The sequence below is a fragment of the Microplitis mediator genome, chromosome 3, assembly GCF_029852145.1.
Source record: "Microplitis mediator isolate UGA2020A chromosome 3, iyMicMedi2.1, whole genome shotgun sequence".
In the NCBI taxonomy this organism is placed as follows: Eukaryota; Metazoa; Arthropoda; class Insecta; order Hymenoptera; family Braconidae; genus Microplitis; species Microplitis mediator.
Window position 1 is genome coordinate 6,714,441 of NC_079971.1, and position 23,152 is coordinate 6,737,592.

At 29.2% G+C, this 23,152-nt stretch overlaps 5 protein-coding genes across 6 annotated transcripts; 3 read left to right on the plus strand and 2 right to left on the minus strand.

Annotated features, from left to right (window-relative positions):
* The first annotated feature begins 834 nt into the window (after nucleotides 1-834).
* On the plus strand, nucleotides 835-5,204 carry LOC130665333 (optineurin-like). Its single transcript, XM_057465666.1, has 7 exons — nucleotides 835-1,368; nucleotides 2,037-2,330; nucleotides 2,407-2,637; nucleotides 3,178-3,426; nucleotides 3,489-4,508; nucleotides 4,596-4,805; nucleotides 4,879-5,204. The coding sequence occupies exons 1-7, from the start codon at nucleotides 1,072-1,074 to the stop codon at nucleotides 4,960-4,962; spliced, it is 2,385 nt and encodes a 794-aa protein (XP_057321649.1). The 5' UTR covers nucleotides 835-1,071; the 3' UTR covers nucleotides 4,963-5,204.
* A 1,244-nt stretch (nucleotides 5,205-6,448) lies between these two features.
* On the plus strand, nucleotides 6,449-8,170 carry LOC130665390 (uncharacterized). Its single transcript, XM_057465731.1, has 3 exons — nucleotides 6,449-6,618; nucleotides 6,693-6,798; nucleotides 7,650-8,170. Exons 1-3 carry the CDS (start codon nucleotides 6,503-6,505, stop codon nucleotides 8,148-8,150), a joined length of 723 nt encoding a protein of 240 aa, XP_057321714.1. The 5' UTR covers nucleotides 6,449-6,502; the 3' UTR covers nucleotides 8,151-8,170.
* Nucleotides 8,132-10,881, minus strand: LOC130665389 (endonuclease III-like protein 1). Its single transcript, XM_057465730.1, has 2 exons — nucleotides 9,647-10,881; nucleotides 8,132-8,625 (listed from the first exon to the last, which is right to left on the minus strand). Exons 1-2 carry the CDS (start codon nucleotides 10,235-10,237, stop codon nucleotides 8,206-8,208), a joined length of 1,011 nt encoding a protein of 336 aa, XP_057321713.1. The 5' UTR covers nucleotides 10,238-10,881; the 3' UTR covers nucleotides 8,132-8,205.
* A 1,321-nt stretch (nucleotides 10,882-12,202) lies between these two features.
* On the minus strand, nucleotides 12,203-15,826 carry LOC130665391 (uncharacterized). Of its 2 annotated transcripts, none has more exons than XM_057465733.1 (3): nucleotides 15,172-15,826; nucleotides 13,262-13,462; nucleotides 12,203-13,004 (listed from the first exon to the last, which is right to left on the minus strand). In XM_057465733.1, the coding sequence occupies exons 1-3, from the start codon at nucleotides 15,442-15,444 to the stop codon at nucleotides 12,822-12,824; spliced, it is 657 nt and encodes a 218-aa protein (XP_057321716.1). In that variant the 5' UTR covers nucleotides 15,445-15,826; the 3' UTR covers nucleotides 12,203-12,821. The 2 variants fall into 2 exon arrangements, with proteins under 2 accessions (XP_057321716.1, XP_057321715.1); XM_057465732.1 differs by having other exon boundaries at nucleotides 12,203-13,058; nucleotides 15,172-15,824.
* A 344-nt stretch (nucleotides 15,827-16,170) lies between these two features.
* Nucleotides 16,171-23,115, plus strand: LOC130665388 (alkyldihydroxyacetonephosphate synthase). The gene is made up of 5 exons (XM_057465729.1): nucleotides 16,171-16,492; nucleotides 17,909-17,998; nucleotides 18,494-18,774; nucleotides 21,430-21,718; nucleotides 21,784-23,115. The coding sequence occupies exons 1-5, from the start codon at nucleotides 16,395-16,397 to the stop codon at nucleotides 22,865-22,867; spliced, it is 1,842 nt and encodes a 613-aa protein (XP_057321712.1). The 5' UTR covers nucleotides 16,171-16,394; the 3' UTR covers nucleotides 22,868-23,115.
* The last annotated feature ends 37 nt before the right edge of the window (nucleotides 23,116-23,152 follow it).

The window sequence follows — 23,152 nt, forward strand, 5'->3', positions numbered from 1 at the left end:
ATGATCATGGTACCTCCAAATTTAAAACAAAACTTCCACTACTTCAATTTTCTTATTCTTACCTCCTCCCTTTCCTTTACCTATCTAATTATCCAATAGTTAGTCCAAGGGATAATTACTTTTTTAATGATTAAGCTCTACTCAAAATAGGAATCAATGAGTACAAATATTTTGTGATATTAATTACGAGTTCCTTGCGGGTGCATTCAGGATAATGAGTTTGACCATTAACATTATGCCTGAAAGTACTTCTACTGTTAAAAATTGTACCTGGGTCCTAATGACTAATGTGTCATAATAATGTGGTCGTAGTACTTATTGTTATATTTAAATGTTAGCTTAATTTTAACAACTGGCAACTGAAAATGCTGCCATAGCATATATCATTTTGTTACATTTCCCTTAATAACATTTTGATGATTTTATTTTATTTACGCTATCATTTTTTTATTGTTGTCATTTGCATTCATAATTAGATTTTCCATTTACCTAAATATGCATTTTTAAATTCATATTTCACTTACATTTTATTTATTTATTCTAAAATTTTTAAAATTCACAATTGTCAGCTTCATTCATACTCATAAATTTTTAAAAAACGGAGGGAGGTGGGGGGCACTGTCTGAAAATTACCTTAATTTTTACGCGCGGAAAATGATTTTTTAAATTAATGACAGCTGCAGATTACGAGTTTTAGTTTGATTTTAAACAGCATTTGCCCCTACCTATGCTACTGCCCCTAGCGGATTTACTCATAAGTACGCATGGAAAAAAGGCTAAAATTTTCCTTAGAAAATTTTTATTTATGTTTTTTAACCAAACCTGACCAATCACATCATCTTGAATGTACAACGCAGTATGTATACATTTAATACAGTATACAGTTAAGTCATAGAGTCAGTTGTGACCAAAACACGGAGTGTCGTCAGCTATTGTTGTAAAAAAACATTTAGCAATTAAATGTGATCCCCGTGGAGATTACGTTGATGTTGAACATTGACGTGTGTTGTGAATTTTAATTCAAAATTTAAACGGTATCAAAATTTAAGGGCATTACGTCGTTAGATAATAATGTCACATCCAGCACCCGGTGGTTCGAAGGATGACCCAAAGCTTGAAGCTATGAATCATTCGATCTCAAAAAGTATAATGGAGAGTCTAAATATGGAATTTGACGATGGCAAGCCGAAATTCAAATTAAATGAACCGACATTTTCTGCAGTTAACACGCCATATCAAAATAATTTAAACTGCGACGATGACGATGATGATACATCTTTTGTTGTTCTTGGTAAAAGTTCTATGGATTTTATAAATTTAGCTTCATTAGCTGACTATGAAGAAATAAAAAAGAAAAGCTTGAATGTCGTAAGCAGTTGTCATATTTATTTTATAATTATAAAATAATTTGAATTTTATGAGTGTGAATGTAGCAGACATTCAAAAATTATGAGAGTGAATGTAGCAGACATCAGACAAATTTTAAATTATAAATAGAGTAAATAATTTTTAAAAAATGCAATTATTAATTTTAAAATTTTTTAAATGCGCATTTTTTTTTAATTTAATTTTATTTATTATTTACTCTATTTATTAATAATTTTAAATTTGTCTGATGTCTGCTGCATTCACACGCATCAAAAATTTATGAATTTTAAATAAATAAATTTGAAAAATTCGCGTACTAATTTTTCATTGATCTAAAGACGTATTTTTAAATTTTGATCCTACTTACATTTTATTTATTTAAAAATTCAAACAATTGTCACTGGTCAGTTACATTCTCACCCATGAAATTTATGATATTAAAGTTAACTGACGTCTAATAATTTTTGAATTTTTTTTCAAAACAATAAATTATAAATAAAATTGCACCTGTAGTTTTTTAAATTTTCTACATGTGCATATTTTTTTTTTTTTTTTTTAATTGAGTTATTGAAAATAAAACCCGAAAATTGTTAATTCTGTTAACTTCAGGATGATTGAAATTTTGAATTGTATTTTGATAATTAAAAATTACAATATACTATTTTTAGGATTTAAATTCAATAGTTTCAACACTAAGTCAAGAAGAAATTGAATTAAAAGTTGCTGAGCTAATGAAAGAAAATGTTAAACTTAAAGAAACTTTAACTAGAAATAATGATGCCATGAAAAAACAATTCAATACGCTGGTAAATTGGCAAAATGAGCTTATGAAAGTTCATGGAAATCACAAGCAAAAATTTGCAGAAACTTGTGATATGATCTCACTTTTAAAAAAAGAAAACGCTGACTTAAAAATGAAACTCACTGCTACAGAATCGATGTTGACGTCACAATTTTCAATGGTGAATTTTATTAATTATTAATAATAACATTATTATTTAACTAAATTTTATTTGATTAATATTTTAAATATTTCAGCCGGAAAATTCGATGGCTCAAAAACAAGAACAAATTACGAATTTTAAGTTGATGAAAACTGGAGATACGGAAATTATTAATGATGACTGCAATGCTTCAAATCCAAAGGATCTTAACTCTAAAGATTTAGCTTATGAAGTAATTTCACTTTTACAAAAAGAAAATTCGGATTTAAAAATGAAACTTACAGATAAAAAATCTATTATTGTATCGTCACTTTTGTCAGAGCAGGTGAATTTTATAAGCCAAGGGCATTTTGAAACAGTGCCCTCACCCCCTTCAAAAATTTTGAATGACAACTTATAAGCGTATCAAAATTTTATTAATTCATTGAAAAGAGGACAATTTCGACGAGATGTAGATTTAAAAAAAAATTACTTACTGTTGATATCAATTAGGAGTCAAACGAAATTCGTTAATTTTCACAAATATTTTTTTACTGAGTAATTTTTAGTAAAATCTTCACGTCAATTTTATAACTCGAATTTTCAAATTTTTTAAGCTAAAATTTATTCAATAAATTTCGTTTGACTCCTAATTGATGTCAACTGTAAGTAATTTTTTTTTAATTTTATACCTCAGCAAAATCACAACTGTCCTTCTTTTAAATTAATGCTTTTATTTTTTTATAATTAATCGATAAAATTTTTATAATCTTATTACAGTTGAGTCATTGAATATTTAAAAAAAGTAGGGGGCACTATCTGAGAATGGCCTGAATTTTTTTTTAAATTACTCTTTTTTTTTTATTAATTTAATAAAATATTCCAGGCCGAAAATTCAATCTGTCAAAAACCAGGACAAATAATTAATAATCCATCAGTGAAAACTGGAAGTATGGAGACAATTGACGATTCTATTTCTATGAAGACTAGTCATTTTCTCTCAAACGATTTTGATTTTAAAGAACTCACTCCAGATACTGAAGAGATTTCACTGTTACAAAAAATAAAAGCTGACATAAATAAGCAAATGACTGATAAAGGATTCATGATAATGTCTCTATTTTTATCAGAAAAGGTAAATTCTATCATTATTTATATATAAGTCATCTATCACACTAATTTTTTAAATTATTTTAGGCAGAAAATCCAGTCAATCAAAACCAGTCATCAAATTTTTCATCAATGAAAGCTCAAAGCAGTAGTAATTTAATTAATACAAGCTCTGTTGGCTTAAACTCCACGGATTTTAATTTCAAAGAATTACACAAAGACAATATTAAAGAAATTGGAAAAATATTGGAAGTTAGAGAACGTCAGGAGCGAGACATGCATTATTTACAAGAAATAATTTTGTCACTCAAAGAACAATTACGTGCATTAAATGAAAGCGCGTTTACTTCTCTTCTGCTCAAAACTGAAGACTACGAGATTTCAGAACAATCTCAAGATAAGAATCGCCAGAAATTTTTCCAGCACTTCACTTACTACAATGAAAAGCTCAGTGATTTGGCCAAATGTTACGGAGAGCAGACGTCTCATTTTATCAGTATTCAAGATTCTTTGAAACGCTGCATTGACACAATAGAATTATTGCTAAGTTATAGCGAGCAAATGAAGTTGTCTACTGAAACAATCGAATCGTTCAAAGAAACTTTTGAAAATTGCCGACAGCACTTGATCAATGAACAGATTCAAAATATTTCAAAACGGCAGACTTTAATTAAAGCGCAAAATGAATTTCAAAAAATATTTTCTGATTACAATTCTACTCTACACGAATTAGAAATTATTCGAGGTGAGAATTCTAAACCCGTCGAAGTTAAATATAATTTTGATAAAGAAAAAGAGCAAATTGCTTTGAATATTAAAATATTAGAAGATGAAAAAAATCAGCTGTCACTGGAACGTAAAAATTGTCAAGCTGAACATTTGATACTCGAACAGGAAAAAATGAGTTTGAATGAAGAAAAAGCCTCGCTCAATTCGCAAAGTATGTTGTATGAAGCACAAATGAGAACTCTTCAAGATGACATGAAAGTTTTACAAAAACGTCACGATGAGATGTTGTCAGAATGTACAAAACTAAAGGAAGAGCTTCGATTAAAAAATATTGAGCTTGAGGGTGTCAAAGCTCGCGTTGAAAGTTCCGAAGACGACGTTAGTGTTTATTTTTGAATTTAAATTATTAAATATATAATTGATAGCCAGCAATAATGTAATGAAACTTTTATTTGAATTTTTTAGAGCGACACGATTGCTCATTTGCGACATCAGCTCAAACTCTACGAAAGTGATTTCCAAGAAGAAAAGAGAACTAAACAGCAATTGATACATGAGCGAGAACATTTGACAGATCAACTGGGCAAGATACGAGATCATAATCAACAATTGTTGCAGCGATTAAATGGCCCTAATCCAACAGCTATTCCTGCAGAGACACCGAATGGAATTCCCGTAATTTGGTTTAAATTTGAACATTGTTTCAATTTTTCTTCATTAAATTACTGATTTATTTTTTTTTTTGTAGGTCGATGCTTTTTGTGATACTTGCGGCTTATATAAAATGCCGGGACAGTGGCATGGTCCAGGATGGTGCCAACCTATTGATTAAATTCGAACAACTATTAAATTAGTTTATTTAAACCAGCATAATTACGTTAGTTTGATCCTTCATGAACGTTTAGCTGTAAAAAAATATAGCCATAATAATAATAAAGTATTGTAAAGATAAATACTTAAGAATATTGTAGAGAATGATATATTTTTTTGTTTAAATCTCTATTACATTAAAGTTGTCAAATAATGTACGTATTCTATTATATTAAAAAATAAACTAAAAATAACAAAAAAAAATTGTAATTTATACTCTTATGAATATTTTGCTAAATTTTCATGAAAATATATTGAAAAATATACCAGTGGCAGTGGGGAGAGCCGAGTCACTTTAAAAAAAAAGTCTCCATGCGGTAGGCAGGATAACTCATGACTGCATCTGAAAATAAAAAACCAAAAAGACTTCTTTAGTACATAAGTTTATCTTGGATTTTAACGAAGGTTTTTTTTTCCAATAATTACTTATTTTTTAATTAAACAAAAGGAGCAATTTTTGGAAAAAATCAGAGTTTTTTGATTGCACTTTTACCTAAAATTCAAAAATAAATATTTTGTTTATTCCTTTGTAGAAATCCAAGATAAACTTATGTACTAAAGAAATCTTTTTGGTTTTTTTATTTCAGATGAAGCAGTCATGAGTTATCTTGCCTACGGCATGGAGATTTTTTTTTTAAGGTGACTCGTCTCTCCCCTCTACCACTGGCTTATTTTTCAATCTTTTTTTATGAAAATTTAGCAGAATATTCTTGAAATTATGCTTAATAAGGTCACAAATTTTAAAAATTTTAATAACGAAGGTACTGTGAAAATAAAAATCACAAAATTATCCTCTTTCTTTTGTATCTCAGACCCCTTTACCTCCTAAAAGACTTGACACAAGTGAAAACAAAAAGAAAATTACAAATAATTGTTAAATAAGTCGTCTCAAGAACAACATCTCAAGAATTTTTTTGAATGAAATTACTTTTTTAAGATGGAAAAAAGAACACAAATTATGATACTGAAGTCAGCCGACGTCTAATAATTTTTGGAATTGATTCAAAATTATTAATTATAAAAATAAAAAATATTTTATAAAATTGCACTTGTAGTTTTTTAAATTTTCTACATGTGCATATTTAAAAACTTTTTTTTTTGCGATTGATCTGATGAAAAAAAAAATCAGAAAATCTTTAATTCTCTATTAACTTCAGGATAACCTCAAATTATCTATGATTCCTAAGACTAACATCTGTACGTCTTATGTATTAAAGACAATTTGGTTTTGAGAGAAAATAAAATTAGTCTTCTGCTTTTAAAAGAAATTTTTTTGAAATCTTAAAGTTGTTCTGTGCTACTTGGGTATAATATTAAAAAAAAAAAATTATTTTTTTGAAATAGCGCTAAAGTTTTGTCCTTTAGAGGTCAGGCATAGTCTATTCTTCACAGCTTTATGGTCTCTATCAGCTGGTCTACATATGATTTATACTCACGTTTTATCATAAAAACATAACCTATAAAACAGTAATTGAAATATTAGTTAGAAAAACAACAAAAACATGTCCATGCGGCAAGGATTTAATTTTGTTCCCAAGATTCTGAATGTTAACAGAAAACCAGGCCAACCAAAAAAGAAAAGAAAAGTAACTTTAGTATTTGACGAAGATAAACGGAAGTATGTGCACAATATATTTATTTATTTTTTTGTTTAAAGTTGAGCTGAAAGTAAACAAATATTTTTTTCTGCAGAGAATATTTGTGCGGATTTCGAAAAAGAAAACTTGAACGGAAACTAAAAGCTAAACAAGAAATTGAAGCTCAATGGAAAGAAGAAAAGAAAAGGATTAAAAAAGAAGTATGAGTTTTTATTATTAAATTTAGATTTTTAATATTAAGGGCATTTTAGACAGTGTCCCCCAGTTTTCAAAAATCTTCGATCTCAACTGTCAGAAGCGTATCAACATTTTATCAATTGAAAAAAAAATTAAAGAATTATTTTAAAAAAAGGACAGTTGCAATTTTGCTGGTGTATAGAATTTTAAAAAAATTATCTACAGTTGACATCAATTAGGAGTCCAACAAATTTTGTCATAAATTTTAGCCTACAAAATTTAAAAATTCGAATTATAAAATAGGAAGATTTTACTGAAATTTATTTTCCAAATTTCGTTTAAAAAAAAAAAATTAATATTTTAAACAAATGAAATAAATATTTACTTTTGCTAAGAATGTTATGACATGAAGAAAACAATCATAGAAATCCGGATCCTTTTCCATGATTATTTTCGACTTTTTTCGGGTACCTGTTGCTATTTTGGAAACCGCACAAGCAGCAAGTAACAAGTAGCAAGTAGCAAATATTAACTTCGACTCCGCCATCCATCTTACAGCATTAAATAAATTAATATTTTAAACAATTCCAATTGATATCAACTGTAAGTAATTTTTTCAAAATCTAAATCTAGAAGAAATTGTCATTTTTTCAATTAATGATTCAATTTATTTTTATTAATTAATAAAATTTTGCTACGGTTATGACAGGAAAGTCATTAAAATTTTTAAAAAGTGAGCGCTGTCTGAAAATCCTCTTAAGTGCTGATATTTTTTTTAACCCAATCAATCAAGTGGCCATTGTTTGATTTAATTTTATCTATAAAATAAATAAAAGTTGCATTTTACTTTTTTTTACCAAAACAAATTTTCTAGGCTCAAGAAAAGTTTAAAAAACTAGTCTCCCAACGCGATGTCCCTGAGTTAGAGGAGCTGCTTTCTCAACATGAATATGAAACTGATGGAAAGTCTGTGAGTATATTAGAGCTAAATATAAATCAGTTGACACAAAGTGCCAACTGGATAGGAGAAAATAAACCAACTTACGAAGAAGTTTCTGAAAACGATGAAGAGAGTGATGAGGAAGAAGAGGATGTAGTTCCTGGTATGGAACTAAAGAGAAAAAAGTCTAAGATAGTCGATGATGAAGATGAGAGTAAAGTAAATTTATCGAAAAAAGAAAGGTCGCGAGCGATACAAAAAGAAACATTACAAAGTCGAATGAAAAATCAAGTATTTCTGCGTAAGCAAAAAATGCTGCGGATGAAAAATAAAAAACTTGCAATCAGAGAAAAAATGAGGAAAGGTCAATCAGTAAAAGATACAAAAGGCAAAAAAAGAAGTAAAAAATTATCACGCGGTCGTACAAGTGAATGATGAAAAATTTTGTTTATTTGTATTTTGTATAAAAAAATAAATAATTAAATTAAAATTATTTCTTAGATTTTTTATTATTAGAATTTTTATCAGATTTAGCAAAAGGGCAGAGTTTGTTGTTCAAACATTGATCGCATTTCGGACGCTGGGGTAAACAAATCTCTTGTCCAAAGCCGACAAGCATATGATTTATTTCACTCCACAATTCCTTAGGTAGCCAGGATTCTAATTGTTTTCTTGAATCTTCGGGTGTCTTTGCGAATTTTTTAACCCATTCCAAACGATTGCATATTCTGTGGACGTGCACATCGACGCCTATACCAGTGACCTGATTCCATGCTACTTGCATACAAAGATGTCCCATTTTGGGACCGACACCAGGGAGAGCACATAAATCTTCAATGGTGTTCGGAATATCTCCAGCATAAGTATTAATTAAAATTTCTGATGTTTTCTTAATATACTGCACCTTTCTCTGTAAACACGAGCAAATTTCAAACGCATAAAACAAAGTTCAAGTATCGCTAATATTATTTTATGGTAATGATAAGTAAATATAATTATCCAAGTAGCACACGGCTTTGTGACATCAATAAGATTTAAGTTTTAAAGCTGTTTTTTGACCGATCCATGAGGCACGAAAATGTAATCAGAAATTTATGTCACCGAAAAAATGTCTGCTTAAAAGACTTGACACAAGTGACGACAAAAAGTAAATTACATATAAGTCATCTACAGGATTTTTTTTAAGGTTTTTTTCATTTATTGTTGAACTTTGCGTTGCTATATCTCAACAATGAGATGGTGAATACTTGATTTTTTTTTTCTAAATAAAATCAGGACAAATTTCAAATTTATAAATTGTCTCGTCTGCTACATTCCCAATGATATGATACTGAAGTTAGCAGACGTCTAATAATTTTGGGATTTTTTTTAGACGATAAACCATAAAAAATAAAATATTTGAAAAATTGTGCCTGTAGTTTTTTAAATTTTCTACATGTGCATATTTTTATTTTATTTTTTTTGCAATTGATTTGTTGGGAAACATAAATTCAAAAATTTTTAAATGTCTGCTAACTTCAGGATCATCCCAATGATACTGAAGTTAGTAGACGTCTAATAATTGTTGGATTTTTTTTTAGACGATAGAAGATAAAAAAAAAAATATTTGAAAAAATTGCACCTGTAGTTTTTTAAATTTTCTACATGTGCATATTTTTATATTATTTTTTTACAATTGATTTATTGAAATACGAAAATTCAAAAATTTTTAATTGTCTGCTAACTTCAGGATCATCATTCCCACTAATAAAAATTATTAGACGTCGGCTAACTTTAGTATCATAAATTTGCTATGACTCTTAAGACCAACATCTGTGTCTTATTTATCAAACAAAAACTTGGCTTTGAGATAAAAAAAAAATTTGTCGTCTTTTTAAAAGACTTAAAGTTGTCTCTGTACTTGGGTATAATAATGATGTTAAAATATTTACCTTCCAAAAACTAACAGGATAAATGAGTTTTCCAAGAACTTCATCTGATGTTGCAAGAAGATTCTGAGGCGTACATCCATGATCTTTGAGACGCTGCATAGCTGCATGATTAACTTGATCTTTAGTTTGGCTACTAAGCATCAATGATATCAAAGTTTGGTAACGATACGTAGGAGGATCAGCTTTTGGATCTGAACATTTATGACAGCCCTTGTCATCGACTGGTGCTGTGGCTCCTTTTCTCATTTCTTTTATTAAATCCCATGATTCTTTCCAGTTTTTAGGAAACCATTCACTATTTTCTTTCTCATGTCCGGCATCAATGTCATCGACATCCTGATTTTCTTCATATTTTATTTCAATAGACTTACGCTTTTTTCCACTAGCTTTTTTTGATTTTTTCTGTTGTTCCAAAATTTCAGCGACGAAGTATTTTGAGACAACCACTTCCTCTTTGGAATCCTCATCTTTTATTTTTATTTCATCATTAGTTTTTTTTTTACTTGAACGCAGTGACCTTGAGTCTTTTGTGGATGACATATTATAGGATTTAATTTTTTTTCTTAATGTATTGACAAAAACTTTGAACATTAATTCAAATATAATTATTTTATAAATAAAAACATGTGCATATAAACATACACATGTTTACATATTTATACTATCAGACGATCAATGAAAATATAACCTCTAGTGTTTACTATTTTGTGAAAATAAAGCAGCAGCGCTATGGAAAAATATGACATTTTTCAGGTGTATCTAAATTTAAATTTAATTTTTTTTAAGGCCATTCTCAGACAGTGTCCGCAATTTTTGGAAAAATTAATTACAGTTGACATCAATTAGAAGTTAAACACAATTTTTTAAATAAATTTAAGCCTAAAAAATTTAAAAATTCGAAAAAGAAAATTGACATAAAAATTTTACTGAAATTTATTCAACAAATTTTGTTGTACTACCAAACCATCCAGTGAAATTTTTTTTTAGTTCAGGCGGGGATTTTAAACTCCCAATTGATAACAACTCTAAGTAATTATTTTAAAAATCTATATCTCAGTGAAATTGTAACTGCGTTTTTTTTTTTTTTTTCACTAATATTTTAACTTTTTTTTGTGTCCCCTACTTTTTAAAAATTTTCAATGAGTCAACTGTCATGAATATCGAAAATTTATTAATTAATAAAAAAAAGCTAAACATTAATTTAAAAAAAAAGGGCAAGTTGAAATTTCACTAGTTGTAGATTTTGAGAAAATTATTAACAGTTGACATTAATTAGAAGTAAAACAAAATTTTGTGAAGAAATTTGAGCCTACAAGTTTTGAACATTCGAATTATAAAATTGACATCAAAATTTTACTGCAATTTATTTCCAAATTTCGTTTAACTTCCAATTTAATCGTTTATTTGAAAAACCCCATAAGTCAAGAAAACAAAATTTTTCAGGAAACACAAAAAACATTTTTTTGGAAAAACTTGACATTAAAATAATAAATAAATAATTGAATACAATAATGTTAGCGTCTTTGAAAAAGATTCCAACAAGAAAATTTAATTTTTTAACTGAAACTACTTGAAAAAATTATTTAAAGTTGATTGACTTATGGGGTTTCTCAACCAAACGGAAAAAAAAGTTATAAAATCATTGTTTTTTTAAATGTTTCCACTCAAATCATTTATTACACTATGAAAATGAAGTATTAAATATGTATTTGAACTCTGAAACTTAGAAATTACAAAAAATTATAATTAATTTAAACATTTCAATTTGTCATTTAACAGTCAACAATCAAACAACATTTGAAATTAATTTCTCAAAAAGCGCGAATTTTAAATTAAAAAAAAAAAAGTTATTTCTGTAAAACTAAAACTGCATATGTTCATTTGAGTCATTGACTTATGGGGTTTCTCAATTAAATGAAATTGCTGTCGGCCCGTTAATTTTTTTTTAAACGCTGATTTGATGCATATTTTGATTGATTACTATGGAGGGACATTCAAAGAACCCAAAAATGCAAAAAACCCAATTTCGTAAAAAACATGACTTATGGGGTGTCTCAAACAAACGATTCAATTAATATCAACTGTGAGTAATATTTTTACGATCTTAAAGTTAGCAGACATCTGACAATTTTTGGACTTTTTTTTTCAACAATTTAATTAAAAAAACAAAATATCCACATGCAGAAAATTTAAAAAACTACCGGTGCAATTTTTTAAAATACTTTTTTTTTTTTAATTTATCGTTTTTAAAAAAATCCAAAAATTATTAGACGTCGGCTCATTTCAGTATCATAATTTTTTAAAAATTAATTGATAAAATTTTGATGCGCTTACGACAGTTGTCATTGAAAATTTGAAAAAAATGCAGGCACTGTCTAAGAATGCCCTTGATTAAAAAAATGTATATGCAGTGACAATAGAAAGTCATTGAATATTTTAAAAAAGTGGGGGGCATTATCTGAGGATGTCCTTAATACTAAACACTATCAATTACACAAAATAAATAATTAGTTTTCAATGATTAGTAGTAAGAGCAGAAAAAAATACACGTACGTGTTGATTTTTCATTCACTCAGTCTTTATTTCCGTTCATACACTTGTAATATGATAACAAAAAAAGTTTAAAAAAGGAGTCAAATGATTAAAATGTATGATAAAAATCAAAACTTGATTGTAAAATGTAAATAAACTCCACCCATACTTTACAAGCATGGGTAAGTTGTACGTATCAGTGGACGGAATAAAATAAAAGTATAATGGAAAAATAATAATAATAAAAGTAAAATGTATACGGGTTAAAGTCTTACATAAAATTAAAATTATAAGTACATACATTCTAGTACTTAAAAATATTTATAACATAACATCTAAAGTAACAATTGTTAATAGAGTGAATTTTATTCTTTACAATTTTTGTTCATCGTTTTTTTTTTCTTCAATAATTGTGCATTAACTTAATTAACAAGTTAGTTTTTGCTTCCGCAGAATCACAGTTTGTCTATTGTTATCAGTTACATAACAAATACAACCAAAAAAAAATATAATGTGTAATGAATTCAAATGATTAAAAATAAAATCTTACAGAGTAACTGTTTCTCATTCTAAAAAATAAAATGGAGCGCGAGAGAAGATAAAGCTATTTTTTGTGTACGATTTACTCTAAGTAATCATGTACTCAGCCTGCTAATTGATTGGTAGGATGACTGGAGTCACTGGTGACTGCAGATGGAACAGCAGCTGAATCCGGCATGAGCGTGTGCGTCTCCTCCTCCTGGTCTGACAATGGGACAGCTCGAGTCTCGTTGATGATCTGCTTGTTGGTCATCTGGCTCGGCACCTCAGTGAGTACTGGCCCGTACTGCGAAGTGGAACCCACCAGCAAGTCAGTTGATGGATTCAAACCGCCCAACATCTTTCCTCATACGCGTACATAAGGTGTAATAATGAGCAAGGATAATAAACGCCGTAGCAACGAGCATACCGGCGGTATAATAAATAAAAAGCAACACAAAGAAATTAAAACAAAATAAATTAATTTAAAAAAAAGAGAGAGAGAGAAAGAAAAAAATAAGTAGGAGGAATGCTAAGGACTCTGCTATTTAAAGAAAATCTCACCTGTCCGCTGGCACGACTTATTCCGCCTCTCTGGGATTTGCCACCGTGTCGGAAGAAACGTAACCAAGTCCACAGGGCGCCCATCACCAATCCTATTAGAGTAATACTTGCTCCAGCGGCTAACGATCCTTTGTGATCCTGATTAACAACATCCTCAACTTTAGTTGTTGTGTCTGATTTTGATCCGTTTTTTGAATTATCCTGGAATAAAAATTAATTTTTATTAATGTTACATAGAAGGTAAACCCTGATTAAAAACTCTGATTGAAAGTCTATCGGATTTCAATCGGAGTAAATCGAATTCAGCGGTTTCAACCGAAGTTTTTAATCAAGGAAGGCCTAGTACTCGATCACGCATGGATTTGTACATCTATATTTACTGAATTTTACTAAATATAGTTATACAAATACATGGAGTGATCAGGGAACTAGTATCGGATCAAGGTACTAGTTCCCTGATCGGGTACTCGGTATTTTACCTTAAATTAAAAAAAAAAGTACTTATAAGTTGAAAGACCTAGTACCCAATCACGCATGTATTTTAGGGTGGTCATTAAAAATGAAATTTTCCCATTCGCCCCATAAAAAGCTTCTTTTTAGTGAAAGAATACGTGGGGAATTTGGTTTTTTCTTTTTAAATGAAAAGAACACGTGCCTTAGGACGATCAAAGTTTATTTTTCAATACAATCGCAGTTTTTTCAAATATCCCATGAAATTTGCAGATTAAAGGAAAAAATCATAGGAACAATTTTGTAGGAAATTAAATTCTTAACAAAAAAGATCGTGTTCATTTTTTTTATAAAATGTGTATTTATGAAGATATTGTGAAAAAACTTTTTTTAGATTTGATGAATTGAGCGTTTTAAGGATTACAAATTTTAAAAATAACATTTTTCTAAGTATATAAAAACTACGACAAGCATTAATGATTGATATGTTACGAGTTACGAAGTTGTCTATATTTAAGAAAAAAAGTTATTTTTAACATTCGTAATCCTTAAAATTCTCAATTGATAAGATCTAACAAAGTTTTTTTAAAATATCTTCATAAATACACATTTTATAAAAAAAATGAATATGATCTTTTTTGTTAAAAATTTAATTTCCTACAAAATTGTTCCTATGATTTTTTCCTTTAATCTCCGTATTTCATGAGATATTTAAAAAAACAGCGATTGTATCGAAAAATAAACTTTGATCGTTCTGCGGCACGTGTTCTTTTTACTTAAAAAGAAAAAACCAAATCCCCCAGGTATTTTGTCACTAAAAAGAAGCTTTTTATGGAGCGCCTGAGAAAATTTAATTTTTAACGACCACCCTAATGTATTTGTATATTTATATTTACTGAATTTTGTTAAATATATCTATACAAATACATGGAGTGACCGGGTACTAGTTCCCTGATCGGGTGCTAAGTCTTTCATCTTAGATTAAAACAATAGTACTTATAAGTTAACAGATCTAGTACCTAATCAAGGAACTAGTACCCGGTTGAGGAACTAATATCCGACCAGAGAATGTACCTGAAGATTGGAACGTTTTTCGCGCAACGAAAATGAAAAAAATTCACGTAATTTGACTGCTTAAGGTGACTTAAGGGACAATTAGGGATGCTTGGAATTTTCGGTTGATATACAAGCATCTGCAAGAAACATTTTGGAAATTTCGATCCAGTACTTTTTTATACTTTTCATTTTGTTTTTTTATTTTCGTTCTGCGAAAAACGTTCCAATCTTCAGGTACATACCAGGGAACTAATATCCGATCAAGGAACTAGTACACGATCACTCTTGTATTTGTATATCTATATTTACTAAATATAGGTATACAAACAAATGCAGTGACCGAGTACTAGATCTTTACCCTTACCATACTAATAATTAACAATGTATTTATTTTTCCACAATACCTGGACAATTTCCGAAGGTAAAGAACTTTCAGAAGCTATGACATTAACTAGCATAGTCGTAAGCCCAGCAACAGTAGCACACAGTGCAACTGACAGTAGCACCCATTCAAGCCATTTCCTAGTACTGACCTTGTGCCTGAACATTATTCGTGAAAATCCATTTCTTAACCCTACACCACCTCCGACCCCGACACCGCTCTCATTACCATCGCCGTTGGCTTCATAACTATAACCCACTGTTGTAGGTCGATAAACAGCTGCACTATCAGGCATATTTAATTATGTTAAAAAAATATATCTATGCGTAATTTTTACACTTAACCAACTTGTTCTTTTCTCTTTGTTTTTGTTATCTACACCAGCGACCAGGGATTTATCATGATAACGACCAAACGTTATAAATCTAAATAAAGCTCCGTCTTCTAGCAGTACTGTAATTATTTACAAGTTGATCCCGCGTTTATTTTAAAACTTTTTTTTTTTTCATACACTTTTTAAAAATTATTATTATTATTGTTAATTTATGGGTTTTTCATTTTATATTTATCATTAAACACAATGTCAACAATCTTACAACACAGGTATTGCTAAAAGATGACAAAGATAAATTGCGAGACAACTGATTGTCGTTGATGTCGTCATCAGTATCATAAGTGTTGATTTGCAAGTATATGTCAAGTATATATTTGTAAACATGACTTACTTTCTCCTGATATCAAAATTTGATAGGACGTTATCATTAAAACGCGCATTCATTGGTTACGATTTTTCAACATTTGAATTTCCCGCGCTTAGTTCAAATGTTTATTTTCCAGTGACAAGAATGAAAGAGAGTTTCTATTGGTTTAAAAATTTTATTTTGTGACAGTATACGTGTTTTATTTTTGAAAATTAATATATATAAATATATGTAAGCATGAATAATAAAAATAAGACGCGTTTTGTGAGTTCGGCATGTTGCCAATGGGCGGAGCGTAGACAGGCGGGGGCCGTATCGATTTAAATTTGGTTTATCGGCGTATGGCGGTGCCGAGTAAGTTTAAGCTAAAGCTCGTGTCTGATAATCAACACGGCGTTTAGTTGTACGTTTAGTAGCAACAAAAACGTCGTTCCGTAAACTTGAGTAATTAATTTTGTCCAACGATTGGATTTTTTATCAAGAAATAGATTTTAAATACCGCAAGTTAATTATTTAATACGACAATAATTTTAGTAAACGAAAAATGTCAAAATCAGAATCTAAGTCATCGTTACCTGGTGGAAATCACAACAGTAATGAGATAAACCCGACTAATGTTAAAAGTACAGTCCCGAAAATCAGGTCAGTTTAATTTATATTTAATTTAAGTTATTTTATCACTGATTTAAATCATGTTATATCAAACTATTGTGTGTATTATAATACTGTATTTATTCTATTATTATGGAGTATTTTAACCACGCCTTCTATGTGTGACTCAGTACACGGTAATTTTCTGTAATTTACGAGTCATTCAAATTATTACCCGCGTGTGTATTGTGTTCTGTTTAAATTTTAATACAGTGCGTTTTTAATCGATATAATTTTTGTGATTTGAATTTTTGCGGGATTTAATTATCGTTGGATTATGAGGACATTAGATTTTTAATAATAGCTTTGTTTTTGAAAAAGAATCTGATGACAAGAAAACGGAGTTTTAAATTTTTCTTTTATTTCCGATTGTTAGGTAGATTTAAAATCGAGCCATTTGATTGGATTTAAGTCACGTGTATCGTTACTTTATTTTATCCTTTTAATTTTTAAATTTTACTCGTGATCCGGAAATTGACAGACGATCAACAATTTTCGAATTTTTTTTAACAAATCAATTAAAAAAAAAAAAAAAAAAAAAAAAAAAAAAATATGCACATGTAGAAAATTCAAAAAACTGTAGGTGTAATTTTTCCAAATATTTTTTTTATAATTTATCGTTTTAAAAAATCATTCAAAAATTATTAGACGTTGGCTAACTTCAGTATCATGATCCTGAAGCTAAAAGGCAATTAATTATCGGATTCTTTTTTCAATAAATAAATTACAAAAAAAAAAAAAAAAATAAAAATATGCATATGTAGGAAATTTTAAAAACTATAGTTGCAATTTTTTGAAATCCTGGTTTTTTAAAATTTGTCATTTTAAAAAAAATTCAAAAATTATTAGACGTCGGCTAACTTCGGTATCATTTTTACACTTCGTAATTAAATTTAATTTCAAAATTAATTTTTTATACACAAAAAAATAGGATTTCTTGGGATAAAAAAGATTTTTATTAGTTTTAAAAAAATTTTTGTATCATGAATTGCAAACGAAAATTTTATTAGGGGGAAAAAAAATTTTTTTTCATTTCCTAGTGGAAAATTTTTCTTGCGCCACGAAATCATTTTTTCCTGTGTATAGATGAAAAAAGATAATAGTTATCAATAGATATAATAGATAGCCATTTTAAATATGATACTAAAATCACCTGACGTCTAATAATTTTTGAATTTTTTTAAAAACTAAATTTTAAAAAATACGTATTTCAAAAAAATGCACCTATAGTTTATTAAATTTTCTAGACATTCATATTTTCATTTTTTTAATTAAATTGCTGAAAAAAAATCCAAAAACTGTTAATTGTCTGCTAACTTCATTTTTAAATCCACTGATAAAAATATTTTAAAAAATGTCATATTATACAGATCGTGATAAAAATTAAATGTTTAATTTTTTTTACAGGCAGGAATTACTCAAGTGGAATGGATGGGGCTACAAGGATTCGGAGTTTGTTGTCAAAGACGATTCGATTATTGAATTCACCGGTTCACGGTAAAAAATTTTCAAATTGTAAAACAAAATTAATAATTACTTATATTTTTATTTCTCCAATCCAAGTGCACATGCTAATATTTTTAATGACAATCACATGTATTTAATATAAAAAAAAAAATAACTAGAGGACTTTTTTAAGTGAGTAATTATGTTTCGTGTTCTTTGGTTCAAGTGTTTATTTTTTTTTCATTGCGGCGATGTGAAATGTCACTTATTATCATTTACCTATGCCGGCTCTCTAGTTTGTTGTGTTGTGCAATACTTAAATAAACGGTCTTTTTCTTTTAAAAATAACTTATTAACGTCTCAATAGACTTGCTATGTTTATACAATAAATTTTAAAGTTAAATTTTTCAATACTTAAATACTCTTAAGTTAAATAACAAATATAAAAATGTGTTCTCACCTGACAAACATAAATATGAATATATTATATAATTTATTGTGAATAATGATGATTTAAGATGCTAATATATACTCTTATTGTTCAAGGTACCCGATTGGAAACCTACAGTTGCCTTATTTTATGCAATGGGTCATAGAAGTCTTTGGAGTAGATTTGACAAAAAGAACACCAGCACAGTCATTACCGACATCATTTCCTGATCCGATACTTTCTCAGGATTTTTTCGATGCTGTAAATCAGTTGAAAATTTCTTTTTCTACGGATGGATTCGATAGATTATTCCGAGCTCATGGACATACACTTCGGGAAATGGTTCAATTGAAACATGGAAATTTTGAGAGGATACCGGATATTATTCTGTGGCCAAGTAAGTTTTTAATTTTTATTGGGTATATTAAAAAAAAAAATAATAATTTTGGGATCATTCAAAAATTAATTTGGTAATTTATTGAAAGCTTTTAATTGAAATTTAAAATCTTAATATTTAATGTATACAAGTGTAATTAATCGTAGATTTAAAATTAATTTTTAAATTTAAGTGAATATGAATATGAGAAAAAAGTTGAACTGCATAAGTTTTTTTTTTTTTTTTGTATTAAAAAATATTAACTGTTAGTTGTTTCTGATATACAAGTAAAATGTTAACGAATAAGCGATAAGATATGGATGATAATTGGTTCGAAGAAAAAATTCATGAAATTTTTAAACAATTACTATTATCAATAGTTGTAAGAACGAATATTATGATTATGTCTCGGGTTACGTCATAAATATACGATGCCATTTATTGATTTTTATTAAAGTATCGAAGCAGTATCCAGTTCGAAAACTTTGATCTGTTTTAAATAAAATAAAAATTTTAAGTTTCTGCTCAATTTTACTTTTTATTTGTATTTAATTAACATGTGAAATTTAATCGAATTTTTTAAAATAATTTTTGCTCGCCTGTAGATCAAAATCAGACTTTTTCCTCATAATATTTTGCTGACTTTTGTTTTAATCCAGACTAAAATCAGACTTTTATGCCTATTCTTTTTATTGGTCTTTGATCTTCTTTAGAAAGAAAACAGCTTTAAATTTTTATAAAAATTTAAAGACAGGCCAATTAGTCCAGACACAATCTAGTAGACTAAAATCAGATCAAATTTTTGACCCGGGCAATTCAGTTCATAATTGGTTTAAAAAAATCTGAAAAACGTTTGAACCTGTGGGTCAACCCCAAGACTTCACGCAAAAAGTTGTTTTTGTCCGACATTTTTGGAACAAATCGACCATTTGCAGGTCCTTTGCATGCGGCAATCGAAAGAGTTTGTTGAGACTTAGATTTGATCAAACTTAGAAACAAATCGGTCGAGCGATTTACGAGTTACGGACAAGAACTTTAAAAAAAAATTTTATTTTCCGTATAACTTGTAAACTACTCGTCGATCGACTCCAAAATCTAATCAGTTTTAAGTCTTGGTGAGTCCTTTTGATTGCTGGCAAGTAACGTAAAAGCCCCTATACCCGCTCAGTACCAATAATCGCTCACTTTAACTGCTTAAGGCGTTTTTTTATAATTTTTATAAAAAAAAATTCCAACTAAAAATATTATTATTGATAAATAATTATTTGTGAATCTAAATATATTAAAATATGATGTATCAAATTATTTTATAATAGATTATAAATTTAAATTAAATGACTGTTTTCAAAATCGCGCTCAGCCGGGCATTTTTTACTTTAATGTTCACTCGTTAGATTAAATTTAGGATACGTCAAATTTTTTAAGAATTGTTATAACTATATCTTATTAAATACATTTTTAAAATTCATGAAATTTTATATTATGAAAGAATAAAGTAGTATAATTTATAAATTATTTGTCCAAATCAATAAACTTATCATAGTTTAATTGATATTGTCTTTGAGCGACTATAGGGCCATGTGTTGATCGAGTAATGGTACATCACATTTTTTAGTGAGCGACTATGGGTTCACTCAAGGACCTTATTTAAAAAATTAATAATAATAATATTAATAATTAATGATCAACATTATTCTCCAAACTTAAATTTCATTCTAATACTCGAAACTTCAAAAAATAACTATAAAAAAAAATATGGTTTTTCATTTTATTCATTAATTTATATTGAGCGATTTAATCTCACTACAATGAAGAGTGAGCGGGTATAGGGGCTTTTACCTTATATACATTCACACATGAAAAAAAAATAAACTATATAAATTAATAAAAATTAATATTTGAACGTAAAAAATTGTAACTTAAACATTAATATTTATTATTTGAAATTTCAAAATTTTCTATATTGACACCCAGGTTTCGGGTTATAATTTCAAACACTAATTTTTAAAATTTATTTTTTCCACACACACACACACACACATATACGTCCGATCTGATAACTCGATTTTTGAAAACTGGACTGAAACCAAAAATAATTTTTATTTTTTTTTAAATTTTAAATTTCTACAGCGGGAAGTTAAAAGGCAATCAATGATAAATATTTGCATTATGCCCTGTCATGACAAAACGACGTATCTCAAAAATTATAGTTTCGAGAAAATAGCGTTTAAAGTTTTAACAGAATTTGAGTACAATTTAACAGAAAAATTAATTTCTGTTATGACAAAACGTTGTAACTCGAGGTACGTTTTTTGTATCGTAAGAAACTAATGCTTATTTTGATAAATAGAGATGAAATCGTTATGACAAAACGCTGTAATTTCCAATGCAAAAAATATACGTTTTTTTTTTCATTTCTTTTATACGCACATTTGATCAATATTATTGGCATAATTAATTAAATTAGTAAAATTTTGATGATACCCTATTATTAAGTGACACTAAATAAACCTTTTTAGCTTTGTAACAACAAAACAGCGTATCTCGAGATACGTCGTTTTGTCATGACAGGGCAGCTGGTTGTTATTTAATTAAACTTTTCCCTTTAAACTTTATGAACTGAATGTCAATCACATAAGATGACACCAATGTTAACTTATTCTCTTCATATTTCAGAATGTCATGATGATGTTGAGAGAATAATAAGGATATGTGTAAAATACGGAGTCGCCTGTATACCTTTCGGCGGTGGTACTAGTGTCAGTGGAGCTGCTTCTTGTCCCGTACAAGAGCGTCGTACGATAGTTTCTCTCGATACATCGCAAATGAATCGGATACTATGGATTGACCGAGAGAATCTCGTTGCATGCTGCGAAGCAGGTATCATCGGACAAGATCTTGAGCGGGAGTTGAGATCCAGAGGTTTAACCTCCGGTCACGAACCTGATTCGTATGAATTTTCTAGGTAATTTACTAATTAATTTATGTAAAAAATTGTACAACATTAAATTTTAAATTATTTTTTTACAGCTTGGGTGGTTGGGTGGCCACAAGAGCCAGTGGAATGAAAAAAAATACATATGGAAATATTGAAGATTTGGTCGTACGAGTGAGAATGGTAACAGGACGAACACAAGATCCCTCGTTGACTCTAGAAAGAGGTGCGCAGGTGCCACGTATTTCCAGCGGCCCGGATTTCGATCATGTGATTCTCGGCAGCGAAGGTACACTCGGTGTTGTCACAGAAGTTGTCCTCAAAGTCCGTCCGCTGCCAAAAATAGTCAAGTACGGAAGTGTCATATTTCCAAATTTTGAAAGTGGTGTCGATGCGATGAGAGAAGTCGCACGCCAGCGATGTCAGCCATCGAGTATTCGTTTGATGGACAATGAACAGTTCCGATTTGGTCAGGCATTGCGACCTGACAGCGGTTTGACGGATAAAATAATGCATGCCTTCAAGCAAACTTATGTGACTAAAATCAAAGGTTTTCAATGGGACAGCGTGTGCGTAGCGACTCTTCTATTTGAAGGCTACGAGTCAAGTGATGTCGCTGGTCAGGAAAAAAAAATTTACGCAATTGTTAAAAAATACGGCGGGATGGCTGCTGGTGAAACTAATGGAGAACGTGGTTACATTCTTACATTTGTCATTGCGTATATCAGAGACTTGGGTTTAGAGTTCGGAGTACTGTCGGAATCATTCGAAACCTCTGTGCCTTGGAGCCGCGCATTGTCACTTTGCCGAAACGTTAAATCTCGCGTGTCACGGGACTGCAAGGAACGGGGTATCAAGCATTACCTCATGTCTTGTAGAGTCACGCAAACCTACGACGCAGGATGTTGCATATACTTTTATTTAGCATTCAATTATATCGGTTTGCATGAACCTGTTGAGACTTACGAGACAATTGAAGAAAATGCAAGAGCTGAAATAATTGCCAGCGGTGGTTCTATTTCTCATCATCATGGAGTCGGAAAAATGAGAGCTAAATTTTATCCTGAAGCCGTTGGCGAGACTGGAGTCTCACTTTATCGCGCGATGAAAGAACATTTGGATCCCAACAATATATTTGCTGCTGGTAATTTAGATCCTCAATATAGAGCCAAATTATAGACGACCAATGAATTTACTTTTTTTTAATATTAAATAAATTTTTAATTATCATGTGAGATAAAAGTCAGTCACGGGAAAACTTTTAAAAAGTTTTCCCAAGAGATGTCAACTTAAATATTTCAGTGGTGAAAGTTACCAAAGGAATAATTCAAAATGAGTTGTTTTGGTACAAATGCGAAAATGTATTTGCATTGTCGTTTTTATAAGTTATTATAAATAAAGAAAAAAATATATATATATAATATATATCAAGCGTTCTTACGTTCTATTTACTTGGATGAATAA